Source organism: Crocodylus porosus, unplaced genomic scaffold, assembly GCF_001723895.1.
Source record: "Crocodylus porosus isolate Cpor-Errol unplaced genomic scaffold, CroPor_comp1, whole genome shotgun sequence".
Taxonomy (NCBI): Eukaryota; Metazoa; Chordata; order Crocodylia; family Crocodylidae; genus Crocodylus; species Crocodylus porosus.
In genome coordinates, this window is record NW_017728907.1 from 54,504,764 (window position 1) to 54,530,001 (window position 25,238).

At 43.3% G+C, this 25,238-nt stretch overlaps 1 protein-coding gene across 2 annotated transcripts in view; it reads right to left on the bottom strand.

Moving 5' to 3' along the window:
- Positions 1-23,832, bottom strand: part of GLIS1 (GLIS family zinc finger 1) — a 153,244-nt gene extending 129,412 nt beyond the window's left edge. For both annotated transcript variants that reach the window (XM_019531458.1, XM_019531457.1), the window contains exons 1-2: positions 23,639-23,832; positions 15,038-16,142 (exon numbers count right to left, since the gene is read on the bottom strand). In XM_019531458.1, the coding sequence (XP_019387003.1) occupies positions 15,038-16,142; positions 23,639-23,790 (1,257 nt within the window). In that variant the 5' untranslated portion in view covers positions 23,791-23,832. The remainder of the gene's footprint in view (positions 1-15,037; positions 16,143-23,638) is intronic.
- Between the last annotated feature and the right edge of the window lie 1,406 nt (positions 23,833-25,238).

Below are 25,238 nucleotides of genomic sequence, written 5' to 3' on the forward strand. Positions count from 1 at the left end.
GTCTAGTGGGGGCAGGGTCCTTGGGGGAGGCAGGGGGCTAAAAATAACCTACTCAGGGTTGGGGTGGTGGTGGTGGAGAGAGCTGCCCCAGGGTGGAGTGACCGGCTGGGCTTTCCCTGCAAATCTGTACAGACGTTGTGGAGATCAGGTCAACCCTTCCTGAGACCGGGCTAACCCAATCTCAATCTAAGTTAGCATGCCTAACTCAGGTGAACTAACTGAGGGCGTGCCACTTTCGGGGTGATATAAGCCCTCTGCATGCCTGTATGACGGGGCATTTCGATCAACCGTACCCTAAAATAATCAGTTCTAAGATACGGGTGGGGGTACTTCAGGGGTTGGGTTTTTTAGGTTGACGCTTCCAAACAAGCTGCGCCCTAATTTCCGTGCATGTGCTGGGTGGGAAGTCACAAAGTGCACAGCTGGAAGAAAAAAAAAAATTGATGATCTGTCTATAATTTCCTGCTACGCATACCACTGTGCTCATCTGAATGGAACGAGAAGAGCTGATCTGGGTATGCTAGGACTCGTGCCGCTCCCAGCTATTCTCTTATCGCTGAAGTGAGAGGGCCTGCGCTTTCAGGATGTAACTTCTAGTGCTGCTGTCAGTGGGACATTCCCCGTGGTACGGGTGTCAAGCTCTCAAATACCTAGATAAATACAGGTTGGGAGCAAATTATAGTTATTACTAAGTACGATATATAAACAAACTGACTCTTTTTTCCTCTTCTTAAAAGGCAGAAAGGAGAAGACATCTGTCACAGATTTTCTCAGACACGCCCTCAAATGTTTTCTTTATCATGCGCTTTCTACTTCCAGCAAAGCAGGCAGCCAGCTCTTCCCTAGCGCAAAATGGCAATGCTCCACTGGCCTGTAGGTCAATAACCCCGAGACAAGGGCAGTTTCAAAATCAGTTTTGAACGTAACATTAGTTTTCACCGGGGTTGCTATAAACAACTGCAACAAAAATATTTGGGATGATTACCATATCTGTTTCTCCCTTTCCACAGCATCGCTCCATTCAGAAATTCAAAGGACGGTGCCACGTGTGTTCCAGAGAAAACAGCTTCTGTGGATCCGAGCCCACACCCGATGACTGAGGCTGTTCCGACGGGGCTTAACCCGACTCCCAAATTCACACCCGTAGCTTTGTGCAAACAGGCCCCCATGTTGCGCGTGCAAATCTGGCAGACACTTACTTAGTCAGAGGGCTTGCGTCTGCAGAACAGGAGCTGCTCATTCAAAAAAGCTGGTGCAAATCTTACGTGCCAAACATAGCAGAGCCATTTCTCTACCTCATGCTTTTTTCATTTGTTTTCCGACGCATCTGTTCATTATGGCAGATGCTGCTGTTGAAAGACCAACTCCACCCAAACTGGGGGTGAATCAAATCCTAAAACTCAGACCCAAAAAGGCCCAGAATTTTGGGAAAGTTCAAACTGGCATCAAAATTGTACACCCAGATCAAAAGTGAGATTCGAATAGCGAGAGATGCTGGAGGGAATCCAAATGCTGCAGTGCGGGCCCACCCATATTTCATGTTGCAATGTAAAAACCCTGCATGCAGTCCCACTGCACTCATATCTATGGGGCTTTTAGGTGAAAAGCACAGGATTGATGTCGTATGGCTATATTTACCTGAAGGAGAAGCTCAGCTAGGCTGCAAAGCCAAAATATCTTATCCCAATATAAAATGAATCCAGGAGTGGCAAAGGGAACTGAGAAGGTGGCTGCGAAAGTAGATTAATGCTCCATCCTTCCTGCCTTCCTTCTGTAAATCCCCTTTTAAATAAACATTTTTGTAAATTTACCAAATACTTGCAAATTACTTTGAGATCCTTGGAGGGAAGGGGCTGTCATGGCCATAGACTACAGAGCACTGAGCATCTCCTGAGTGGTCACCGACCTCCTCGGTGTTCATGGGCATCAAAGTATGATCTAGCATAAAATCTAATATGAAATCTGGCATTTATGGGCCCCTTGTCTTTCAAGTTGTGTTTCTATGACTTTTCACACGTGCCCTTATCTGATCCAGTTATTCAGACACTGTTTTTCCTAGAACATAAGAAATCAGAAAGACTCGAGTTATGTAGCTTACTTCAAGCCCACATTCAAGTTCAAAATTCAAGTTCACAATGTATTTTCCAGCACCTTGTCTTGTACAGCTTTAAATTATTCATATGAGGAGTCTTTGATTAGCTCCATTAGAATATTATTCCACGCTCAAGAAGATCTTACTGTTAGGAAAATTTTAGTAAAGTTGGCTTGAAATTTTCCTTTGCTCATTTTCTTCCTAATATTCCTATTTGTACCCATGCATCTGCCTAAAAGCGTCTTCTCTTTCCCTTGTTTTTCCCCCAGCTAGACGTATTTAATTCTTTTAATCTTTTCTTTAAAGTTTCTTTCTCCGTTCCCTCAATTGTTTTTTTTTAATTTCCCATCCGTTAGATGATTGCCAGAGATGCTAAAACGAGAGATGAGCATGTGCCCTGAAGAAACAGACCTTGGGTAACTCCAAGGCAGCTTAAATCGTGAGAGTTTGCCAGCTGCTAGAATAGGCTTTTTACGGCATTAAAGTAAAATAATTGCAATCCAAATACTATTTTTAAAAGACAGTAGAATAGCTGTTTTTCATGAAAAAATATCATTTTACAGTGCAAGTGTAAGCAATATATGAAGTGCTATGGCATGTCAGACTAATGCTCCATCTAGCCCACATGATTTCAGTGGGCTGTCTACCGTAAAGTCCCTGAGAGTGGCCAGTACTAGCTCCTTTATCAGCAGGTCCAAGAAGCCCTGTAGCAGGCAGGCATGGAAAAACTAGAAGTTTATTTCTAACCCAGCTTTGCTTTCACATCTTCATCCTCTCCTATGTTTGTAATGAAGCAGCATGATTTCACTGGACTGCAACATGATTCTTGCTTGTCTACTATGAAAAAAAGGTAAATAGGTGTGTTTGATTTATCTTCTCTGTAACATTCGTTTTTTTATATCCCACAAATGGGTCCCACGTTTTCTTTCGTTCCCTATCTCTAACTAGGGTGCTATCAAAGTAAAAATTAACTAACTGACTTGCCTGGGCACCACACACTGTTCACTTTGGTGCAGAAGACAAAGAGTTGTAAGATACAGATTTGGTGTTTGCTGAATTTAGAGGATGCCCTTGAGCACATACCTGCCTCAAGGCTTTCATCTGATAAGGTTCATGTGGCCTTGGCAAGGAGCATGCTCTTCACTGGATGCATTTTTGGCTCAAGGCACAGCTTGAATTGAATACATTTCAGTTAGGCCAAAGCACTTTAAATGGTCATCTCTGAGAACATCACTACCAAGCAATTAAAGTTGTCATAAGATTTGAAGACGTGCAGGACAAGAAAGCCCATAAAGGACTGCAACAGTTTGATATATTTTCAGACATTCTGGTCTGCTGCAAAGGCCCTCGCGTACTGGCTGGTGAGAGAATTTATTGGCTGGAAGCAAGCTGACAACCTTTTAGACATTAGATGTCGAGAGTACCCCAGGTTGAGAAGGGTCTACCATTCGTTTTCTGTAAGTGCAAACAACCCCCATGATGAAGACTCATTGGCAGAGGCTCCCTCTATGAAGCGTAGAATCATATAAAGTGATTTTTGGCATTATGACCTATGCTATTCAAGGAGAAACGCTAGGGCCTTGTTTTACATGGAAGCAGTGTTTGATAGTAAGAACTGGCAGTCTAGGAATTTGGGTCCTGTTCATGATTCTGTCACAGGCTCGCTCTGCGAACTTATATAAAAGTTTTTTAGCCTCTCTGTGTTTTAGCTACCCCATCTTGTCAAATGGGGATAAATAATAGCCATGTGTCTATGTAAACCACTGAGAGATCTTCACCATATAAGTGCAATGTTTCACCATTATACTTCCATTTGACTGAATCATTTACTAAATTATATTTGGACACTGATGTGCGATTGCATGCCTTTGGCACTGTTTGGACAACCCACCCGTCTTACAGCCCACCGCGTAGTGAAACACAACTCAAATATATAACGCAATTTTGGAAGGCCGGGATAGGGAAATGATGATGATGAGGACAATGACAACAATTATTCTAAAATAACAAGTGACTAGTGACTAAATGGCTTCAGCGTGTGTTCCATTATAAACACGAATTAATCAGCCCTCGCGGTCAGTCAGATACATATTGTTATCCCCATTTCACAGAAGGGGAAAATGAGACAGAAGGGAGTTGAGTTGCTCTAAATCACGCCATCTGTCTATGTAAGAACTAAGATTAGGTATCAGTAGTTCCTGGCTTTCAAGTCACTCCTTAGGACACCAGACAATGCCTCCCTTATCACTCATGTACCTACACATGGCACTGCATATGTGCGTCTGAAAGGGGCTGGATGATGTGGTTGTCAGAGAGAGCAAGGGACTGAACTCAAGGACTCCTGAAGTTCTTCCCATTTATATACCCGGCATGCTATTTTTTTATTCACTCTCCTGTTTCAAGATGTGTGTGTGTGTGTGTGTGTGTGTGCATACACACACTCACACAGTAAATGAAATCATATCAATATGGACACAGCAGATTAGTTTTACAAGGTTCCCACCAGTCTGACATTCATCAGCCTTCTAATCTAACAGTAACGAAATACCCTTTACAAATACATGTTGAAGCAACATGCTTCCACTCCAAGTCCTGGGGCTGCAGGTTAAATTGATACCCAAGACCGATGTTGTACCAGGCCCTGATTGATGAGCTTTGATTTTGACATTCCCAGGGAATGGGTCTGCTTGCCTGGCCTCCAAGCAGGGGTTAAAGGAAAGTTGTAAGCTCTGCTTCTAAAGCACTTGGAAGTCTCTGCCTGTATCAAAACTGTTTCATATAAGGCGCTCTGCCAGGCAATAAAATATTTTTGATGGACTCTTACTTTATCATTACCCATGTTAGAAAAATGTATTGTAAGAATACCAACACAATTCAGGGAAGTAATCATCTGCAGATTTAGTAGGCATTCTCAATTGGCAAAAATGAAAGATTTATTGTTGGGATGATGAAACAAAGAGCAGTTGTGCAAACTTTACTGAGCTGGATTATAAGAACATGCCTTTTCCATTTCCCACTTTTAAATGCCTTGGATGTAGTTTCAAAAGACAGATCAAGATCAATTATTTAACATTGCAGTTACACTATACCTGAGCAGAGGCTCCCTTCACGCATATGTTATCTGTACACAGCAATAAGAGGAGGAGAGTCAGAGCGCCCATTGCTGCAGACAGAGAGTGCAGTCCTAGAAATAAGACTTGTATTGTTCTTCGCTTCCACAACCAGCACAGGGATGTGAATAGAAAAGTCAGGCAATGACAGATGTCTGGGATGTAAAGGTACAGCTATTAGAAATGAGGCTCTGTATCTCAGCAAAAGGCTGCTAGCAGCACCTTCTGGATTGCCTGGACACAAAAAAATGCAGCCGCCCCAGATACAGATATAATACAGATCAGTCTGTAGTTCCAGTGTTATCTCCAAAAGTCACCATGCCGTTGAATAAAAGCTCAGTCTTGCAAACCCTTACCAAACGGAGCAGTGCCCCTGAAACGGATGGGACTCTGTGTGTGAAGAAGGGATCGCAGACTTGGGTCCCAAAGGGGGCTTAAGAAATAAAATAGATGGAGGACAAAGCAACTGAAGTACTATCTTTTATTAGACCAACTGAATAATTACAAAAAAATTTGTTCTTTGCAAGCTCTTGGGCCACATGCCCGTCATCAGGCAAAGGAGAAACTGAAGCTGTTATTGAGATTCTCTGATGACACAAGCCACAGAGAGGCATTGCAAGTCCATCGTGATTATTTTCCTTACTACTGGACCATTGCCGTGCACAATAAGCATATATTTACAAACAATATGATTAGCCCCCTTTTTCCCCTGGGTAAACTGAGGCACAGAAAAGTGAATGCCAGCATTTCTAGATATGCCGGCTTCATTTTGGTGGCTCAGTTATTGGATGTCCAATTTGCTGCACCGCGGCAGTGAATTTCCGAATTGGCTCGGAGCTGGAGGCATTACGCCTTAAAGAAGCAGCAATCCACACGCAGGAAAGATGTTCTTGACAATCCTGCCCAGGTGTCTTTCCAGAAGACACACGTCTGGTACGCTTACTCAGGTTGAATAACGCATTGCTCCACCAGTCGTGCGTTGAAATCAATGGGGCTACTTGCCAAGGAAGTGCGAAGGGTTTCAGAATCTGGCCCTCAGTTAGCCTTAAGCAGATGCAAACATGCTCTGAGGAACTGTATTTTTTTATTTGCATACAACTGAAAAAGAGCTAGCTAACGCTGAATTTTCCTGGGGTTAACAATCATCACTTTCAGAACTGAGATCCAACTGTATATGTTCCAGGATAAAGTCTTCAATGTGCACTAAATTCCTTCTCCTCCCTGGAGACTACACTATAAGGCTTTTGTGCTGACTGCAAACGCAGATTAACGGTTTTATTAAATGATACATGTTTCACTAATACACAGCATTAAAATCTCCTGGCCTAATAAGACATGTTAATGAGTATATTGCTGGCACAGGTTTTAAACAATATTTAATTTTACTGCTTTTTAATTTGACCAAACCCTCTCCAGGTGAGCCAAACTATTTTTTTTTCTTTTTTGAGGTTAATTGGTCTTTAGAAAGGGTAAATCATTGGAAGTTCAGAACAATTCTGCCCCATTTTTATTAATTCCCCACAGAACGCATTCACAGAAATGAAGTGAAAGCCAGTACCTAACATCAAGGACGTGCTCACAAACACTTCGTTTTAAAGTTTAGACTTTTAAAGCCTCCCGACTCCTGTATTACAAAATTGCTAACATTTGGCTGCAAGACAAAACAAGACCATTACATTATTCTTTATAACAAAAATATCCCCATATTGTGCCCAGATAAAAAGCTATTGCATGCAGCCTGAGCAACTGCAGCAAAACTCACTCTGAACAAACTTCTTAATAGGATCTTTGGGAGTAAATCTGCCTCACTGAAATGATGAGGAGACTCAGCTGAATTACAGTTTTGGGAACCAATTTCTGGATGTCTCTTTGAGGTGTATTAAGACATGCCTATGGGGAGCAGATCACTCGCGGTTATATTTACTGCTTTGCAAAACTTATGACTCGATGGGGACTGAAAGTGTCTAGCTTAGGGTGTATCGCCTGATCTTTACTACTGTGCAGCTTCATATAGTGAAGCTGATGGACGATTCAATCCCACATGGGATGCATAGTGAGAAAGAAATCTTGTCATGCTTTTGCTACATGGGAAATAAGGATTTGAGCCTGATGCCCTAAGAGTTATTGCAAACCGGATGCTGGGAAATGGGGAGGCTTTTCAATTTTTGCATCCTCAGATGAAATAATTTGATACAATCCATTGATCTGGATTGCAGGTCCCCCTCCCCCTGATGTTCTGGCACAGCTGGAATGAATTGGGAATTAGAGCCTGACTGCAAGATACTTTCAAAAGGAGACTCTCCTCAACACACTTGTGGACCTGTACTAGGGTCGCCAACCCTCCAGGATTGCCCAGGAGCCTCCTGGAATTAGATATAAATCTCCAGGAGACTGTTAAGAGTCACCTGGGAGATAAATGATAGGGCATTCATTAAAATAAATATTCAATGTTGAATCCGGTTTATGCAGTAGTCCAGTGTGCATTTGCCTTCCTGACGTAAAGTCTACACATCATAATCCATAACTGACATACGCAAGCACGCGGGCACGTTCGCGTTGTGTGTTGCGGGCATGTTGGAGTTTCGGAAACCTCCTGGAATAGATTCAGGGTTGGCGACCCTAATCTGTACTGAGAATGGGACTCATAAATCTGTGTTTGGACTATCATCCAGAGTCCAGCCATAGGAGAGGTGCAAATAATTCCCAGTGTCTTACAATGAGGAATGATCACTGCTCCTTGAGGTTTGTGTGACAAGTGGATAAAACTCAAAAACCTGGTCTCGAGATGTTGGGTAATGGAGGTAATGGAGAAATCTTCCAAGGTGGACTGGGAGCAATGCCTAGAAATTTGGTCTTTGGCAGGCAGACATGGCAGGTTGCAGCTAATAAATTTTAAGATTTTATACTGGATATAGTTTACCCTACAATATCAGAAAGTGAGTGTGGCTAGCCCTGGCTGAGGATGGGGGAGCCCTGGTGTGTAACTAGCTCACTTTTGCATACGACACAGGAGTGCCAAGCAGCGCAGCGAGTGGGGAAAACAGCTATTAATAGTCCTCCGATTAGGTTGGGACATTGCTCGCTCTTTTGCAATATGCTGAAATCTTCGTGTCCTGACAAAGATCTGGCGTTATGGACAAAAGTCAAATGCCGCCCCACCTCACAACTGGCGCTCGGAGGATATGGGATTTTTGAGCGGAGCGGCCAGAATTCGGGGGGAAAAAGTTACTTCAGCTGAAACAGGAAACAACACGAAAGCAAAAACAACCACTCCACATACATTTCCTGTGCATCAATCTGCAAGATTTTCTGCAGCTGAAAATGAGGGTTTCTTGTCTTTTTTGTTTTAATTACTCTGCCCTTTTGTTTAACCTTTTCTCTTTTCATTTAGTGTCATTCTGACATGTAAAAATTCTGTTTCGAAACAAAATTACGTGCACGTGTGTGTATTGCAAACGTTGAAATGACAAGGTTTACCCTGCTCCCCCTCCCGCCACATACACTTTGTTTGGCTAAAATGATTGGCCAGATCTGACCTATATTTTGGGCCCTTCAATTCTCCCTTTCATATTTACTCTAGGCCAAGGAAGCGGGGTTTGCTCTCTGCACCATGTGCCCAGGAGAACACACCTTTGGATCCGGGGCAATAAAAACGCTATTCTCAAATCCACAGGACGATTGGCATGACCCACACATTGCTGTATTGGCTGCTCTTGTTTTCTTTCCTTGCCTTGCTGCATAATACTATCCACCTTTTCACAAGCCCAGCTCTCTATCTGCTCCGGCGATATCCTGCGTCGGTGAGTCCCAGGGCGCTCGCGCGCTGCCGGGGCATTTCTTTTGATGGATTCTAAATACGCTCATTTTGTTCTCATACATATTTCCTGGGATATCTTATGAAGGGAAAGAGTAAAATAGTAATTCATACGTGTCATGATGACCTGGCTCCAGATAAATGTCACAGAGGGACAACAAATGGATGGAGTGGGTTTGCTTTAATTATGCTTCCCAACCACTCAGTAATTTGGACAAGGCAACTGAAATAAAAGGATTCATGTAATTGAAGTCATCTTCTTTCCAAACTAAATAGCTCAACTTTTTTTAAAATCCCTCATTACGAGGAAGTCCCAATCGGTACCTCTAAACATCTTCTTTTACTCCTCACGATCTCACCACTCTTCTGAGCAAGTTTCTTAATGGAGGGGACCAAGGCAGTATATGGTATGATACAAATGCTAACTGTAGTATTTTCTCTGTCTTGTGAATGTGCGAAAGAATCTTATTTCCATTTTAACTACAGCAGGTCACTGAGCAGTCATCTTCATTGAGCCAACTATGCACAATAACTTCTAAGTCTTTTGCCTCGCAGGATCTGCAAATTTGGAGCTCAACCATGTGCTGTATAGAAAAAGTTCACACTGTGCCTGCCAACAGGCATTAGCTTGCACGTATCCAAGCTGAATTGCTTCTGCCACTCTGTGGTCCCATCGTTCAGCACATTTAAGCTCATCGATCATGTCACGCAATCCTTAGTGGTTTTAGTAGACAAATAATTTCAGTATCATCGCAAATCGCTGATTTACTTTACTTCCTTCTCCTAGCCACATTAGGCTCTCAATCGTCTAGTTCCTTAAAAGCACCCATAAGTGTATAGAAAACTCAGTACAACGAGAGGTTTCTGGGAAAATGGTTATTCTCCTGAAAGACAAGGTGCTCCTAAAACAGTCTTCTTTCAAAGCTCTGAGGACACTTGCAAAAGGATGTATGAACCAAGCCTTGCGCCTCTGCTTAGAGACAGGTAAGTGGCTTCGTTTCTCCGATGAAAACGCAGAAAATCTTATCACTGCATGCACAAAAGGAGCGTGCGCATTACACCCTGATTTCTATGTTGGCCTGGAACTGCAGGACACAAAGACCACAGTGCCCAGCATACATTATGGTCAACCTAATCCTATCTGCTAAGATCACGATTTCCACTGGCTACCATGGCTATTAACTTGGTTAAAATGCCCTACTTCCTTTGGTGTTGTAAGTCATGCCTCTACCTTGGTCTGTTTACTAAGCAGAAATACTGACTTTTGTTGGGGGAGGGGGGGTCCCCTCTATAGAGAACTACAACCAGAGTAGCTATTGCAGATGGAAGAAGAGTCCCACCTAGACACAATGCAGTGGCCTGACCAGGAACTCCAGAGTTGAAAAGCTGGATCAGTCACCTAACACCTCTGTGCTCTGGTCGCCCCATCTGTTCTGTGACAATCGAGCCATATGTCTTAATTAATTAAGGTGCATGGGTAAGATGCACTTATTACTGATGTCACAATTAGATTCTGTTTTGTAGAGCAGCAGCACCCAGGGATTTGGATCCTGACCAGAACTGACCACGCTGGGTACCATACACAGGCCAAATAAAAGAGTTTCTACTCCGAGGACTTGCAGGACCGAGCTATAACAAGCAGGCGTGAATAACGCAGGGAGGAAAGGACACAGACAAGCGTTGAAACTGGGAGGTGGCACAATTTGTTTCATTGAGAGCGGTTCCCTTTAGAGCTGATTATGAATGATAGTCAGGCTGCATATCATGATGTTATCCTTGGCAGTCCATGCAGGTATCAGGATAGTTATGACGTCTGGTTTCTCTAAATATAAAGTGCCTAGGTAAAAACGTGTATCTTCACCCCCAGTTACTCAGGTCTGAACTGTGAGTTCTCCGGAGGTGTACGCACACAGCAATGGCAGGTTTGTTTTCTATTATTTATGAAGCTGCCACAGTGCCGGAGATGATGAAAGACATGATCTGCAGGTGCATAATTGTGTCCACATTATATAATCATAAGCCCAAAACGGGCTGCATGGGTAACTATGTCTTTCTATTTGCAAATGGACTTGAGGTGAGTGCACGGTATTTAGGAACCGCCGGTACTCCATACACCAGATTGCCGGTAATCCTGAAAGATCGCCGAAGATGCAGCCATGAGAAACATTTTTTAAATGAAAGCCGTTTAAGCTTGCTAATTTTTGCTGTCTCAGACAATCAAAATTCCAATTGTCTGGGACATCAAATCTAAAAAAGCATGAAATTAATCTTCAATAGTTAAAGTCTTAAAGGCATTGCATCATTATTTTTCTTGGATATATTTTTGATTATAATGCAGATGAACTTCAAATTTAATAAAACTAAAATAACATGAGTTAAGTATGAAACATAACAGGATATTGCAGAGAGATTAGGTAGTTTCCTTGAGACTACTTGCAGAGCCCAAGGAAAAAAAAAAATCAAACCCAAGACACACAATGAAGAGAAGGCACCACTTAATTAGAATATTTAACGGAATATGAAAACAGAATACTCGGATTTTGGCAACAAAACACAGAAAGCACGAGAACAACCCAAAATGTCAGTCGGGCCTTTATTGCAGATACTGTTTTTCCTTTCAACTGTCTGTAATAGAGAAGGAAGCATGCTAGCTAAATTTAAGCCAGCTGTAATGATGAGAGTGTTACAGTTGGACCAGAGGAAGCCTTACCTCATGAAAGTATTGTGGAAACTGCTGTTGGAAAGATAATAAAAGGATTAACTTCAGTTTTAGTGGACCATTTACTTTTCAATCAAAATGTCTCATGTATTTCCTGTTCTCAAGTAGCTTGAATTCCAAAATTCCTTTGTCTATTACAGTACATAGTAGCAAAGCCTGTCATAAGAAATTAATAATTTTACATGGAAGAGCGCTTTTATGTATGTGGGTGGAGTGCTACTTGCTGTTAGCCCCTGACCAGTTTCACTACCTACTTAGCCAAGGGGAAAAAAACCAGAAAATAAAAATGCGGGAAGCACAAGTGTGCACCACTGACTACTGGAAGCAAGGGAAGAACATTTTCAGTGTAATTACCCAGAGATTTAAAGTTTCTAAAACAGCTGCAAAATAAGAAAAAAAAAAAACCCTAACACCTCAATAGACACAAATGGAGGTACCGTACGATTTTACACAGCACAATTATTACAGCATCTCTGGATATTCAATTGTTTAAAATGACACAGCAATACTCTACCACAAAGAAAGCACTACACAGCAACACTTCTAAAAAATGGGATGTAACTTAGTAGGCAAAGAATCCCTGTTTGATATTGATAACTTCATGGCTACAGGCAGAAATTACACATCAACTGGTATAAGTAATCAGAAACCGGTTCAAATCTGTAACATAACAGAAGTTCAGTACACGTGAACTGCTTTCAAATCTGCTGAAAATGGTTTAAAATAAACCTGGATGGAGGCAGTATCAAACATAACTGATTTAGTTTAAATCTGTTTATTGAACTTCTGTCCCAGATCCCTTCTAGCTTCAAGTTGACTCACAATCCCCCAGCATCCCAGGATGCTTTGCATCTCCCCTGCAACCCCCCACCCCTTGCAGGGTGGGTAGGCTAGCCTTGGCCCAAACTGTCTGATCTAGCCAAGCAGGAGACATGCTCTAGCAACCCCCTTCCCTTTCAGCCTAGGCCACTGCAGACATGTGGCTGCATTTCCAGAATCAAAAATGAATGTCTGTTCACTTACTTGTTGGTTCAAACTATGTAGTTTAGACTAACCTGCGAAGATTGAATCAATTCAGCACCAGGCTTTTTGACTGTCTGTACTTAGCCTAAGGGGACATTTTGTGGCCTGGGATCTCACTCCAGCATTTTCAATGGCAGAAAACTAGACTCGAAAGGAAGATGCACCTTTTAATGTGCTTGCAGACATCTAGTTTTACTTTGTTTCCTGTCTCATTGATTATTAAATGGTGTCCCTCCCCAGGGCACCCTTCTTCGTTATGGCTAGGGAAGGGTTAACTGCTAATTCTGTGATGATACACATTTAATTCTGATTGGGGCATTCAGAGCTGTGGAGCAGTTAGATGGTCAGCTGGAACGAAACAGGCCTTTACATAGGTATACACCAAAACTATATACATGTGCAGCACATGCTCTCCACCATATCAGATCCGCAGGTCTCATTAAATCTTGAGACGCGATCAATAGCTTATCATTTAATACAGACCATCATAACTGAAAGGAGGACATTTTCAGCTTTTGCTAAAATGTTACGTGACCTAACATCCCTCCTAGATGCAGACTCCTAAAGAAATGCTAAATGGGAATGTAACATTAGAAATCTGCTATACAATAGCTGCCAAATACGTATCACAGAGAAATGGAAAAGAGTCTTTTTCAGCTCTGTGGACTTTCCACCGTGTCTTTCATCACTAAGCAGGTTTCCCCTCTCTATCCATTTCCTTCAAATGATCAAAAAATGCTTCTCTCTCAACCTCATAATTAAAAAAGCATGAGAGAATTGAGGAGTAAAGATTGTTTTTCTTTCTTTGCAAGTGATAAAACTAGACATAAGGCCAGCTTCTCTGTCTAACCCATACGCTTTGGTAGTTCCTTTACCATTTTATTTGTAAGAAGGGAGTTTTCATTATTCTTCTAACCCATATGGCAATAACTGTAAGTCATTTAAATTCCTCTTTACTTTAGCAAAAAGTATTTTCGTGCTACTTACAAAACCTGTAGAAGAACTCCTGCTCATTAAATCCGACTGACAGAGGGATCACTCTTCAAACTATTCCTCTCTCAGCCAGGTAGGTCATGATTTCTCAGGCAGATGATGATACATTTCCAGTTTTAATTGGAATAATGTAATTATTTTAATTAAGGCAACTATGAAAGTAGCATCACTCAGAGACCAAGACAAATGAGACGTTTGTAAGGGTACCGCCAGCAAAACAAGAAATGCTGCATATTGCTTTTCCTACTGGCCACGCTATCATTAATATTTGTCAAGGTCTCAAGAGCCAGCACAGAATAGCAGTTTGTCCTATAAACAATTTTTTCTTTTCTTTTTGTAGAAAACCCAGGCTTGCCAAAATAGCATTCATTCTTGCCTAAACTTCTGAAGGATTTTGCTCGTCGCAATTTTTTGCTATTAAAACAATGAAAATTGATGCTGGGGGAATTCAATGGGCAGCTCTAATGTTTCGGTGCAATGATTTCTTTGATTTTTCTGGTTAAGGTATCAGCAAAGACACCAACGTCAGAGCTCTGTTTAGAAGCTCCTGTCAAACTTGCTCGTCTTTGTGTCATTGCATCAGGGCCTTATATCATCACTGCTTTCACTGGACAAAATTATTTTTTATTCTAATTTGGCTGCATTGTCAATATAGCCTGCATGCAAGCCTCCTTTTTGAAATGAGGATGTTGTTTTCATCTGCGTGCACAGAGGAGAACAATAGTTTTCATGGGGGGGAGAAAAAATCTCTATTTTGTAAATTAAAAAAAGGAATATAAGCTTTGGGAAATCTCATTAACTTTTTTTTTTAACCATTCTAAACTCTTAATAAGGTCCTTTTTCTTCCTCCAACTGCCATGGCAAACTTTTGCACTCATAACTCCATGGGTTATTGTGGAGCTGGAGGAATGAAAAGAATTTCATTAGATGTGTTTTATGTTTCTTGATTAAAAATGTCACCCGGGGCTCAATGACTCTTGTTTTACATTAAATGGCTGCTGCCTGCTTTGATCATCATTTTATTAATGCTTTAATGAATATTAAAAAAAAATAAACCATTGTATTAAATGGTAAGCTTTCATATAAAGGAACGGAGTCTCTTTTCCAAGAGCTACAATATTTATTACAAAAACATTTCCTTGCAGATTAAGTCTCCGGTTCTCCTTAGCGCTATTGCTGACTACGTTACAGGAAAGTACAATAATTAGATTGGAATAACGCTCAAGAAAAAGAGGGAAAGAGCAGAGGAGCGTGTTTCTAGTCAAACAAATATTTTCCAGACTTACCATGCACTTGTTTGGTTTTTCTCCAGAATGAACCCTCATATGAATCAGCAGTTTGTAGCGAGCATTGAAAGGCTTATACCGACGGACGCAGCCAGCCCAGAAGCAAGTAAAGTCCTCTCCTTTCCGCTGGTCAATGTGCGTCTTTTCTATGTGTCTGACCAGTTCGTCTTGTTGGTCGTACGTGGCATTGCAGTCAATCCACCGACAGGCCTGTTTGCCGTTGCCGACCTCTTGTTCGTCCCCTTCGCTGGGTTGAAGGGACTTGGGAGACATGGAGCCGTGCAAATGAGGCAGCGTCCCTTGAGCCTGGCTTAGCTGCTGGTGCAAGTGATATGGTGGCGGCAGGCCCTGGTGATGCCGAAAGAGCTCTGTCGTGGAGGAGTAATCGTCGGTCGGTTCTTGCTTTAGGAAACTCACCTTCTGGCTGCCGTGCGAGGAGACATCTTGCGGAGGAATGCTGGTGCCGTTCATCATCAGGCTGAGGCTTGCATTTTCCTCCGTTTGCTGCATTTGTAGCTGATCGCAGTCACCTCTGTCACATTCAGTGGAAATAGATACAAGACATGCTGGAGGGGAGGGAACGCTGCACGGGTTCCCAGGCTGGGAGCAGGGCTGGGGGCGAGAGGATTTCTGAGCGCTGTGGTGACTGATCTCCACGGGATGAAAGGAAATGCCAGCCGAATTAGTCCGCAGCCCATTCACGCAGGTGACCAATGACGTCTGCGACGTATGGATGATAGCTGTAATATCAATTCCTTCAGCTGAAGACGGCACAACAGAGATGCATCTCTTCTTCAGGTTGCTTGATTGGAGCCGGGCTGAGTGCTGGGGGCTGCCAAGTGACAATGGACCCAGGGAGGAGCTATGTTCATTATTAAACAAGTAGGAAGAAAGTGAATTTGTCAAGCTATTATTCATTAGGTCTAGTTCGGGATGCAGACTACCAGAGCCTCTGAGCTCCATTCCCTCGGTAATCCTCCTATGTGCTGCAGCCTCCGATAGGACCTTATAATCACTTGGGCACTCTTGCTTAATGTGCTGAGCGGGGAGACTTCCATTCATGCACGAAGTGGGAGAATCTACCGAGTCCTGAAACCTGGGAGACCTGGAATACAGTTTCGTTAAACGTCACTGACTGCTGCACAATTTACGATTTTCATACGCGATACAACACTTATGAAACCCTTGAGAAGAGAACCGCTTAATCTCTACCATGGGCCATCGGCTTCTTGCAGCAATTACCTTAAGACAGTCAGCGATTCCTCCTCTGCAACCTTGTAAAGACAGCATCATTTTACACATCACTCATTCATTTTACCCAGCAGGTTATGCGACATACAGACAACTTGGCCTCCACCGCTACAGACAACTCACCAATCCAGGTACAGGCTGGGCCAAATAGTAGCATCACATTTAAAGCCGTGTTGTTTTTTAATTGTTCAAATGAGTGTTTTAGTCAGAGCATGTGTGGAAAATGCCTTTGGGTTTTCCTTTGGGTAACTGAAACATGGCTGAGCTGGTTTTGTTTGTACTTTAAAGAGAATAAGGACTCGTAGTAGAGGTGATATCTTTCATTAGACCAACAAGATTTTTGCAAAAACAGTTCTTTAATTGCAAGCTTTCGGGCACAAACACCCTTCATCAGGCATTGGAGAAAAGATTGTAAAAGTTCTCCTGGGTACAAATGAAAGTTCATGTTTCACAGGATTTCACAGAGGAGTCAATAGGTGGAAAACTCCTCTGGGCAGTCTGTTCATAGCTGAACTGAATGAACTTTCATTTCTACCCAGGAGAACTTTTACAATCTTTTCTCCAATGCCTGACGAAGGGTGCTTGTGCCTGAAAGCTTGCCATTAAATAACTGTTTTTGCAAAAATCTTGTTGGTCTAATAAAAGTTTTCATCCCTACTGTAAGTCCTGATTGCCTTTTCCTCTGGACCAATACAGCTACAACCTGGATACCTGATAGTTTAGAGAGAGACATTCTTCTTCATTACATTCCTAATTTTTCAACTCACAAGGAATCTGAGGACATTAATCAACTAAAAATAAAAGGGAAAGGAGGAAATAACCAGGACAACTGTCAACTATATATGAAGACACCCATGCTGGTAGCCTGAAACCTGTGATGTTCAACCCCTTCCCCAAGAAATCATCCACAGATTGGATTGTATTAATTCTAGTTTCAACAGGACTGTTACCTGGATTAGTTGCTTACTATGCAGTCCTTCTAGGACAGGGGTGGGCAAAATGCGGCCCGGGGGCCGGATGCGGCCCTGCCAGGCCATTCCATCTGGCCTGCGGGGCCCCTAAAAAATTTAGAAAATTAATATTTATCTGCCCTGGGCTGCCAGTCATGCGGCCCTTGGTGGCTTGCCAAAACTCAGTAAGCGGCCCTCCGCCCAAATAATTGCCCCTGCTCTAGGTGTTAAACTGCCTTGTTCATTTTAACTGATTTAATCGCTCCGCTTCGTACCTCAGTAGTGTCGCCTCCCCTTGTCTCTTGTTCACCTACAGAAAATCTTTTCTTGCTGCCAGCCCACTCCTAGCATCTGACGTAGGCTGCTGCCTATGAACGCTTGTGTGTCCGTGAACAAGTCACAAAGGTGCCACCTTCTGTCTTTCTCATTTGGTGCTATGAGAAGGATACGTGTGCTGTGTGTCATGCCCTGACACATCCTGACCCTATCGGGAAGCCAAGCTTTAGGTAACAAAGTAGAGCCAGCCAGGAGCATAGAAACACAGAGCTAGGTCGTTATCAGATCAGGTGAACGACCTGCCAAATCCTGCATCTAATATCAGGTGCTTCAAAGAAGACAGGGCTTAAAAACCTCCAGAACAGACAATTTTGAGATGACCTGCTCAGAGGGAAAGTTTCTTCCTCGCATTTGTTTCTAGGAAATTAGACAGTGGCTTACACTTCAAAGCAGTTTCTCTCTATTATAAATGTTTATCCTAGCAGATACCACTTTGTCTACCTCCTCAGGATTAGCAGGTATTGCCTAGTACTCCCAGAGTTCACGTGGGATTTGGACAATCAAGAGGCCAGGGACTGGATCTCAGGGACTGGATCTCTCCAGATGGGGAAATGGAGTACTTAAGCAAGTCCTAAATGACTGCGCAGCTACAACTGCGCGGTCAGGTGCTCAAGTAGGTGTGCCCAATGTGAGCAACGTTTGTATAAATGGCATGCAGAGGCAGCTAAGTACTGGTAAGGAATTGTGCATGGAGCTGCCGTACCATAGCTGTGATGCAAACATCCACGTGACAAATTGCAGCACCATCAAATAAACTGCATGTATCCTACATCTTTGGCTAATTCACCTCTACTTTTCCCACTAATCCCTCTTTGGTGGGAATATTTCTACAGTTAGCCTTTAAACAGCCATCCATTAAAAGAAAACCCATCCCCAAGGAAGTTTCTCTTTTGCAGAAAATGTAGCATTTTGTCAAAAAATAAAAAGTCATCTACACCTCAGGGCTGGTACTATTCAGTTTTCTAGTTTTGACGGTTTTCTCCGAGTCTTACATCTTGTGAACCATTCGTACTTATTTTAAAGAGTTTAGTCCCACTGAAAAACCTCAATTCCCCACTATTTAGATCTCGAACCGTTGGCTCTGCCGCTTTAAGAATACTGTTTTTAATCATTTTAGTGGCTTCCATAATCCATTAGTTATAATTTCTCTCTCTAGGTTTGCACCGTTGGTTTCATAGTAAACTAAAGCACCTGGTTTAACAGATGGCAAGGTTGAAAAAATGGGCCTAATGCATTTTTTAACACTTCTAAAACCACATGTCTGTAAAATATGTGGCATAAGCAAAATATATGATGGAGCATTTCACTGGCACTTGTCTGGGATGGCCTTCATGTAGCTTTGCACAGCATTCCTGCTGTCTTAAACTCATTATCAGAAAGCCTTTACAGCACACCACCTTGAGCACAATGTACTCTGCAGTGTGATTTCTAAAGGGAAGCACAAGGAACATTGAGTTGAATTATTTCAACTGAGAGAGAGAGAGAGAATGAGCGTGAGCACATAATGAATTCACACTACCATCCCTGCAGCCCTCTTTCACAAAGGCTGTGCTTATGTAATATTTATTAATTATTATGAATAATAATGTAACACACACTTGTACCCACTGAACTGGATTTGAATGCCAAGTTCTGTAACAGAATCCGTTATGAGAATCATAGCTTTCTATATGGAGCAAGTTATATAAACTGCCCAGCCGGTGAAGGAGTTAACACTGGCCACGTCTACATGAGACGCTGACTGCACAGTAGCTCGTTACTACTGTACAGTAGCGTCGCATGGCACGAAACATGATGCAACGCTACTGCACAGTCAGCATCACCAAAAAGCCATTGGAGGTATTCCTGTGCAGTTATTTTGTACTTGTGTATGCATGTACTAAAATACTGCACAGTAACAACTGCACAGTTAGCGTCTCGTGTAGACATGGCCACTGATGTAGGAATTCGGCATTATTTTCACTTCCCAGCTTTTTGGAGTGCTGAAGTTTTCAACTATGAAGTGGCATTTATGCAATGTATCTGCACTTGCTATGCAGCCATGCCTTCTTGGACCGATCCTGTTCCCTTCTTCTCAGGTGTAGGGGACCTAGACTGGAGCGAAAGAGATGAAGTTTGACTAAGCAGGTGAAGATGCGGGGATGGGATGCCAGGAGCCCTGCTCCACAAAGACATAGTGCTACTCTGTCTGGGCATCCCAATCAGGGACCAAAACCCTACTGCCAAGCAAAAGAAAGAGGCAGAACAAAGGGACAGAGGTGGCAACAAGCAGGGGGAATGTGGCAGGGACAGTGCTGGGGGGTTTGATCCATCTTGCATTAAATGGAATAGCGCCAGTGCCAGTGGGGCTTTCCCCCTCCCTTCCCCAGTGGGCTTATGTACAGATTGGGTACTGGCCCTTTTTAAAGTGCTCACTGGGCACGTTTACACGTGCAGATTTACTACACAGTAAATATGGCGACGTATGCCAGCTTGAGCGTAAATTTGATACCTGCATCATGCAGGTATAAAATTTATACCCCATTAGTTACTGGACAGTAATGCACGTGTAGATGTCTCACTGTGCAGTAACAGTGCGGGTGTGGACTGCCTTAGGACTAACTTTAGTCCCAAGTCAGTCCACACACAGCATTATGCTTTGATGTCTGGATGTGTAGGTGCCAGCCTATTCCCGCTTACCAAACAGTAATGTACTGCACAGTAAATTTAAACCAGCATAAATGCACGTGTAGACACTCCCACTGTAAAGGAAAAGCACAGCCAAAGCCTGAGGGCTGTGGCACCATGCCAGGAGTGATGCGGCTTCTGAAACAGCCTCCCAACAAAACAGGGGTTTTGACACCTCCAGGTTACTACTAAACCAGGGGTGGCCAACCTGTAGCACCACATGCCACAAGTAGCACAGGCAGACTCTGTGCATGGGGACAGGCAGCACAACGGCGGGAAGCAGAAAGCGGAGCAGGCACGAAACACAGGGCAGGGAGTAAAAAGCAGAGCGGCAGATTGGGCAGGGAAAGAGAATTAGGGTGGCACACAGGGAGAGTGCAGGGCTACTTTATGGCACACCTGTCAAGAAGGTTGGTCCCCCCGTACACATCTTTGATTTCTTTTTTAAGCTAGCCACTTGTGATCACTGGCAGTTTTAAGAACCTGGAGGATGCTGTGCTGTGCACCTTTTCTGGTTTGACACAGAGAACTGAAAGCCCAGTGAGGGAGGAGGTTTTCTGCACCTGAGAATGAGCTCTCTCACTGCGTGGTACACTGAGGCCAGTGGTCACAGTGCAGATACTAGGGCTTCTCCAGTCCACCATGTGCATCTCTAGTGGCAACTTAAATGCTATCAACTCAGCTGTGGGAGAGCAATGAGAAGAGGAGACATGATTCCTGGATGAATGCAGTCATCATTAAAACACGATGCCTGAGAAAAATGAGTCAGGGAGGAGCTGGGGGAAAAATGTATTTCAGAGCATTGAGAAAAGCAGCAGAAGCCATTCATCTCACCAAACCCTGAGCAGAATGTATGTCTGTGGCAAAGATGTTTGCAGGCCGTCCCTAGGGACTGCCCCAGGCCCCGTGCTTTGCGGGGGGGCCCTGCGAAGCTGGGCAGAGCGGCCATGGTCCCCCCTGTGAGGCCTGCCTGGACCTGGCAGCTCAGCCCCACGCTGCAGAAGCAAGGAGACCCCACTCCTCCCCCTTTTGGGGGGTACCACAGCCCTGCGCAGTGTTAAGGGGGTCCCGCACCCCCCACTAGGGTCCCGCACCCCCTAGGGTCGGCTCTGGATGTTAGTCCGGGGTCTCTTTGTGGCTGCACAAACTGGGATCGTACATGGATTCAAAGTTTAACCCAGAGAACCGGTCTGAATTTGTGTTTCCCCTTATGCATCAGACATCGGAGCTGGCCAAAATGATCGGTGTAGAGTTCAGGCAGCCCTGCCCACAGCAAGCCGTTGTTTCTCCATGCATTGCCTAGGAAGGAGCCGTGTCCGGAGAAGTGCAGAACTCCCTCAATCTCCCGCTGACTTCCCTGGCAGCTGCGATCACTTGGCACCGTGCAGCATGGGGTTCTTATATTTTCAGCCCCTCAGGGTAAGGCCCTTGTACAACTATGACACTACATACAAAAACAAATAATAGCGCTAAGAATAAGGGCTCTTTATCTTCACTCCCACTCTAAACAGCAGCCCTGGCTCTACAGCCTGTCTGAGCAGGTGGGGCTCCCCGAGCTGGGAGTACTTGCGCTCAGTCGGGGAGGCTCACGGAGCCACACGGGGCATTAACACTCTGCGTAAACCTGACGTAAATGAGAATGGTGGAAACAGCTGGGCGTACAAATGGAGAGCGAGATGACTGATCAGCCGGACACATGAGCGGTCCGTGAAGGAAAGGGACCACGCCGTACTCGATGAGGCTTTCCAAATACTTCTAAATAGTTGCTCAGGGGATGGTGAAACCTGCAGATTGGAGGCCATGTTGCAGGACAAATGGGACAAAATTAGCTCTGTCACCTGCTGTTTTATCATAATAGCAGCCCTCTCAGGTTCTGCTGCACACAATCCTCAATGTTGTTCTGGGAATCTTCCCTCAGACAGCGATGGAAGGGGTTCATATTTCTAAGTGTGGTACTGTGATCCCCTGTATGCAGGGATCTGTCATTTCCTCATTATGGTTTTTACAAAAAGGTTCAAAAAGATCTAAGCAGGGTCCTCTCTTCCTCCTTTTGTTTGCTCCTTCCATAATTATCTTTGTTTCATAATTGTCCTCACTGACAGAATAAAACCAGCCTGATAACTGCAAACCCACATGGAGCCATGAAAGGGTTGGGATGGAGCGAACTTAAATGAAGCAGAAGCACCATAAAAGTTGTGATACCAAAAGCGAAATGTTTGCTATTTGGCATGAATGTGCTCTGGTCCTTTTTTCTATAAAAAGCTCCCTCCGCTTGCATGTCATATCGATGAAATCTTTTTTATTCCTGGAAATAAAGATAGCCTTGTACCATTAGGAAATGAAAAAGAAAAACAATGCATTAAATACATACAATAAATCCAAAACAACCAGATTTCCCTAACTAAGTTGGAGTCCACATTTCCTTTTGCTGTGCCTGTGGAAACCGGGATTTGATAGTTCCAGGCAGAGAGCACCAATTATTCCAAATATTGAAGATAATGGTTGCAACTTTATTGAAGTTTTTCTTTGCGCTAGCTCTTCAAAAGGTCAAGAACATACCATATCCTAAAGCTTTGCCAAAAAACAGTGCAATTAAAATAGATAGTCAGATTTTTAATTCATAGCAGGCTTCTATTCACAATGGAGGTCTGTTTAGGGTATTTGTTTAAAATCTGGTAATGTTAACATTTGTAACAACAACAACAACAACAACAATAGAGTTCTCTTTTCATATAATTAAATTATGGCAAATATTTCAATAGAAAAATCTGTTCATGGTAGGTTGAACTATAGTGTGTATATCAAAAGCAGAGCCCAACATTTTTGTGTTATGGCCTTCAGAGCAAATCCCCAGGTTATAGCTCTATGGGAACCTCTATTCCTGCCGTGCATCCTCTAACAAACTCAGAGCATGCAGGTGTCCTGCAGGTTTGCTGGTGGCACAACACAGTGCCATATGGGCGACACCGGTTTGGAAGTCACTCTACCGTCTCTGTTTCCCAGGCTGCATCTTGGAAGCACCATGGGTGGTAGGTGAGAGAAGGCAAGAAGCTCACGGCCTTCAGAGCATGCTGGAATTGCATCAATAGAAAAGCCATAATTAAACTCCAAGGGAGGATGCTATGGACCTTCGAGTGCCCCCAACTGGCAGAGTTATGGAGTAGTAGCAGCAAGATGCCATCAGAGAGCTTCAGGGGAGACATGAAATGCTTAGCTGAGGAGGGACGACAAGATGAAACAAAGCAAAGAGCTCATCCAAATGTTAGGCCATTAGACCGGGCCCGGGAGAGGAGATCTCATATTCAGCACCTGAAGGGAAACTACGGGGGAGAAGATTATAGCAAGGAAGCGCTCCCAAAGGATAAAGTATATGAGGCAGTAAAAACTGAAACAATACCTTGTATCCGCGTGTGTTAAATTCAGCTGACCAACATGGAGCAATCTCTCACAAGACAATGGGTGGTCTCGGGTAAGTGGATTTCCTGTGTGGATGAATAGACTCTGTCTACAGACAGGCACCGAGCTATTCGTCATCTCCATGTCCATCATGTTCTTCTTCTCGGAGATCAAATTGCAATGGTTGTATCCACCATTCACTGAGAGAGAGAGAGAGAGAGGGAAAGAAAACCCATAAGCTTCTAATGAAGAGAGAACTTCTGTATCCGTGTTACTCAATATGTTCCCAGTTTTGGCTCCCGTCATCAAATTCTTGCAACTGCAACAGGAGAGAAAGCTGAGGGTTTCACAATGATCCAAAACCTAAGCCCGAAAAACTTGGTATCCATAAATTATTGCTATGATTTCTCTTTTTATATTACGAGACTATTTTTAATTTCACATTGTAGCTTAAAAAATTAAAATATAATAGTTTCCTTTAATATCTACTTTTTATGGCAGAGGGTTTTTTTTTTTTTTTTTTACATTTTTAGGTTTCATGGTTTGGGGTCGTTTCTATTTTGTTTTCTTAAATGAACGAGGATAAATGTTGAAGTGGGAGTTTCTGAAGTCTGTTTTTATTTATTATCACTTGATTCATCATTCACGTATTACTGTGACATTCTTCAGGTTTTCAATGGCAGTCGAATGCCACCAGAGAAACTTCTGGCTGGCTTATGGATGGTGTGGAAGACCTTGTCTAAATTGTAGAGTGTTTTTTCTGTAATATATACAAATGACTCCTTCCCGCCCCCGCTCTGACCTGTTGGGTGGGTACGGTTTGGAGCGGCCTTGGTTTCCACTGAACCATCAGACATCGACCACCAAAGGAGCGAGCATGGCAGAGAAGGTGATCCAGAACGGGAAAGTCTGTGCTCCTAAGTCCATGAAAATGTAATTCCTATCAACGCTGGAAATGTTTATAAAGAGGGTACAAGGTACTTTACTTCTGAAAATGCACATTTCTTATTGATGATTGTGAAACTCCCATTGACCTCAAGAGAGCAAGATTAAGTCCTTCAACTTGAAGAAACATTTACATAACTGGGGGGGAGGTCACATACACAAGTCGAGCACCAGTGACAACTGGTGACTTTTGTTTCATCTTGCGGGGAGGGGAAAATTGCAGTTACTCAGTATTTACCTACTTCAAAAGCATGTTAAGCTCAGGGTGTTTTTTCATGCCTGTGTATAAAGTACTCTGAAATCCTCAGGTGAAAGACATGAGAAATGGGAAAGCTGTTTGTTCTAGTTCTGGTGGTCTTTCACTCACAGTCGTCCTAATTCCTGGACAACAATGACAACAAACCCAAGTATCCGTCCATTTCTAGTCTGCCATGCAAGTTGTGAATCAAATCAAGAGGATTTCTCTACATTAGTGAGGGGCTTGAAGGAGCAGAAAGGCATACTAAGAGACTTTCTGATTTACTGCTGAAAACAATTTGACTCTTAGCTTGGATGGAACAAAAGTATTGTTGGCAATTTTTCGGAGCGTGCGACTGACTGCCCCACTTCTGCTTTCAGCAACATGTCAGTCTCCCAAGCGTTGGATTTTGACTAAT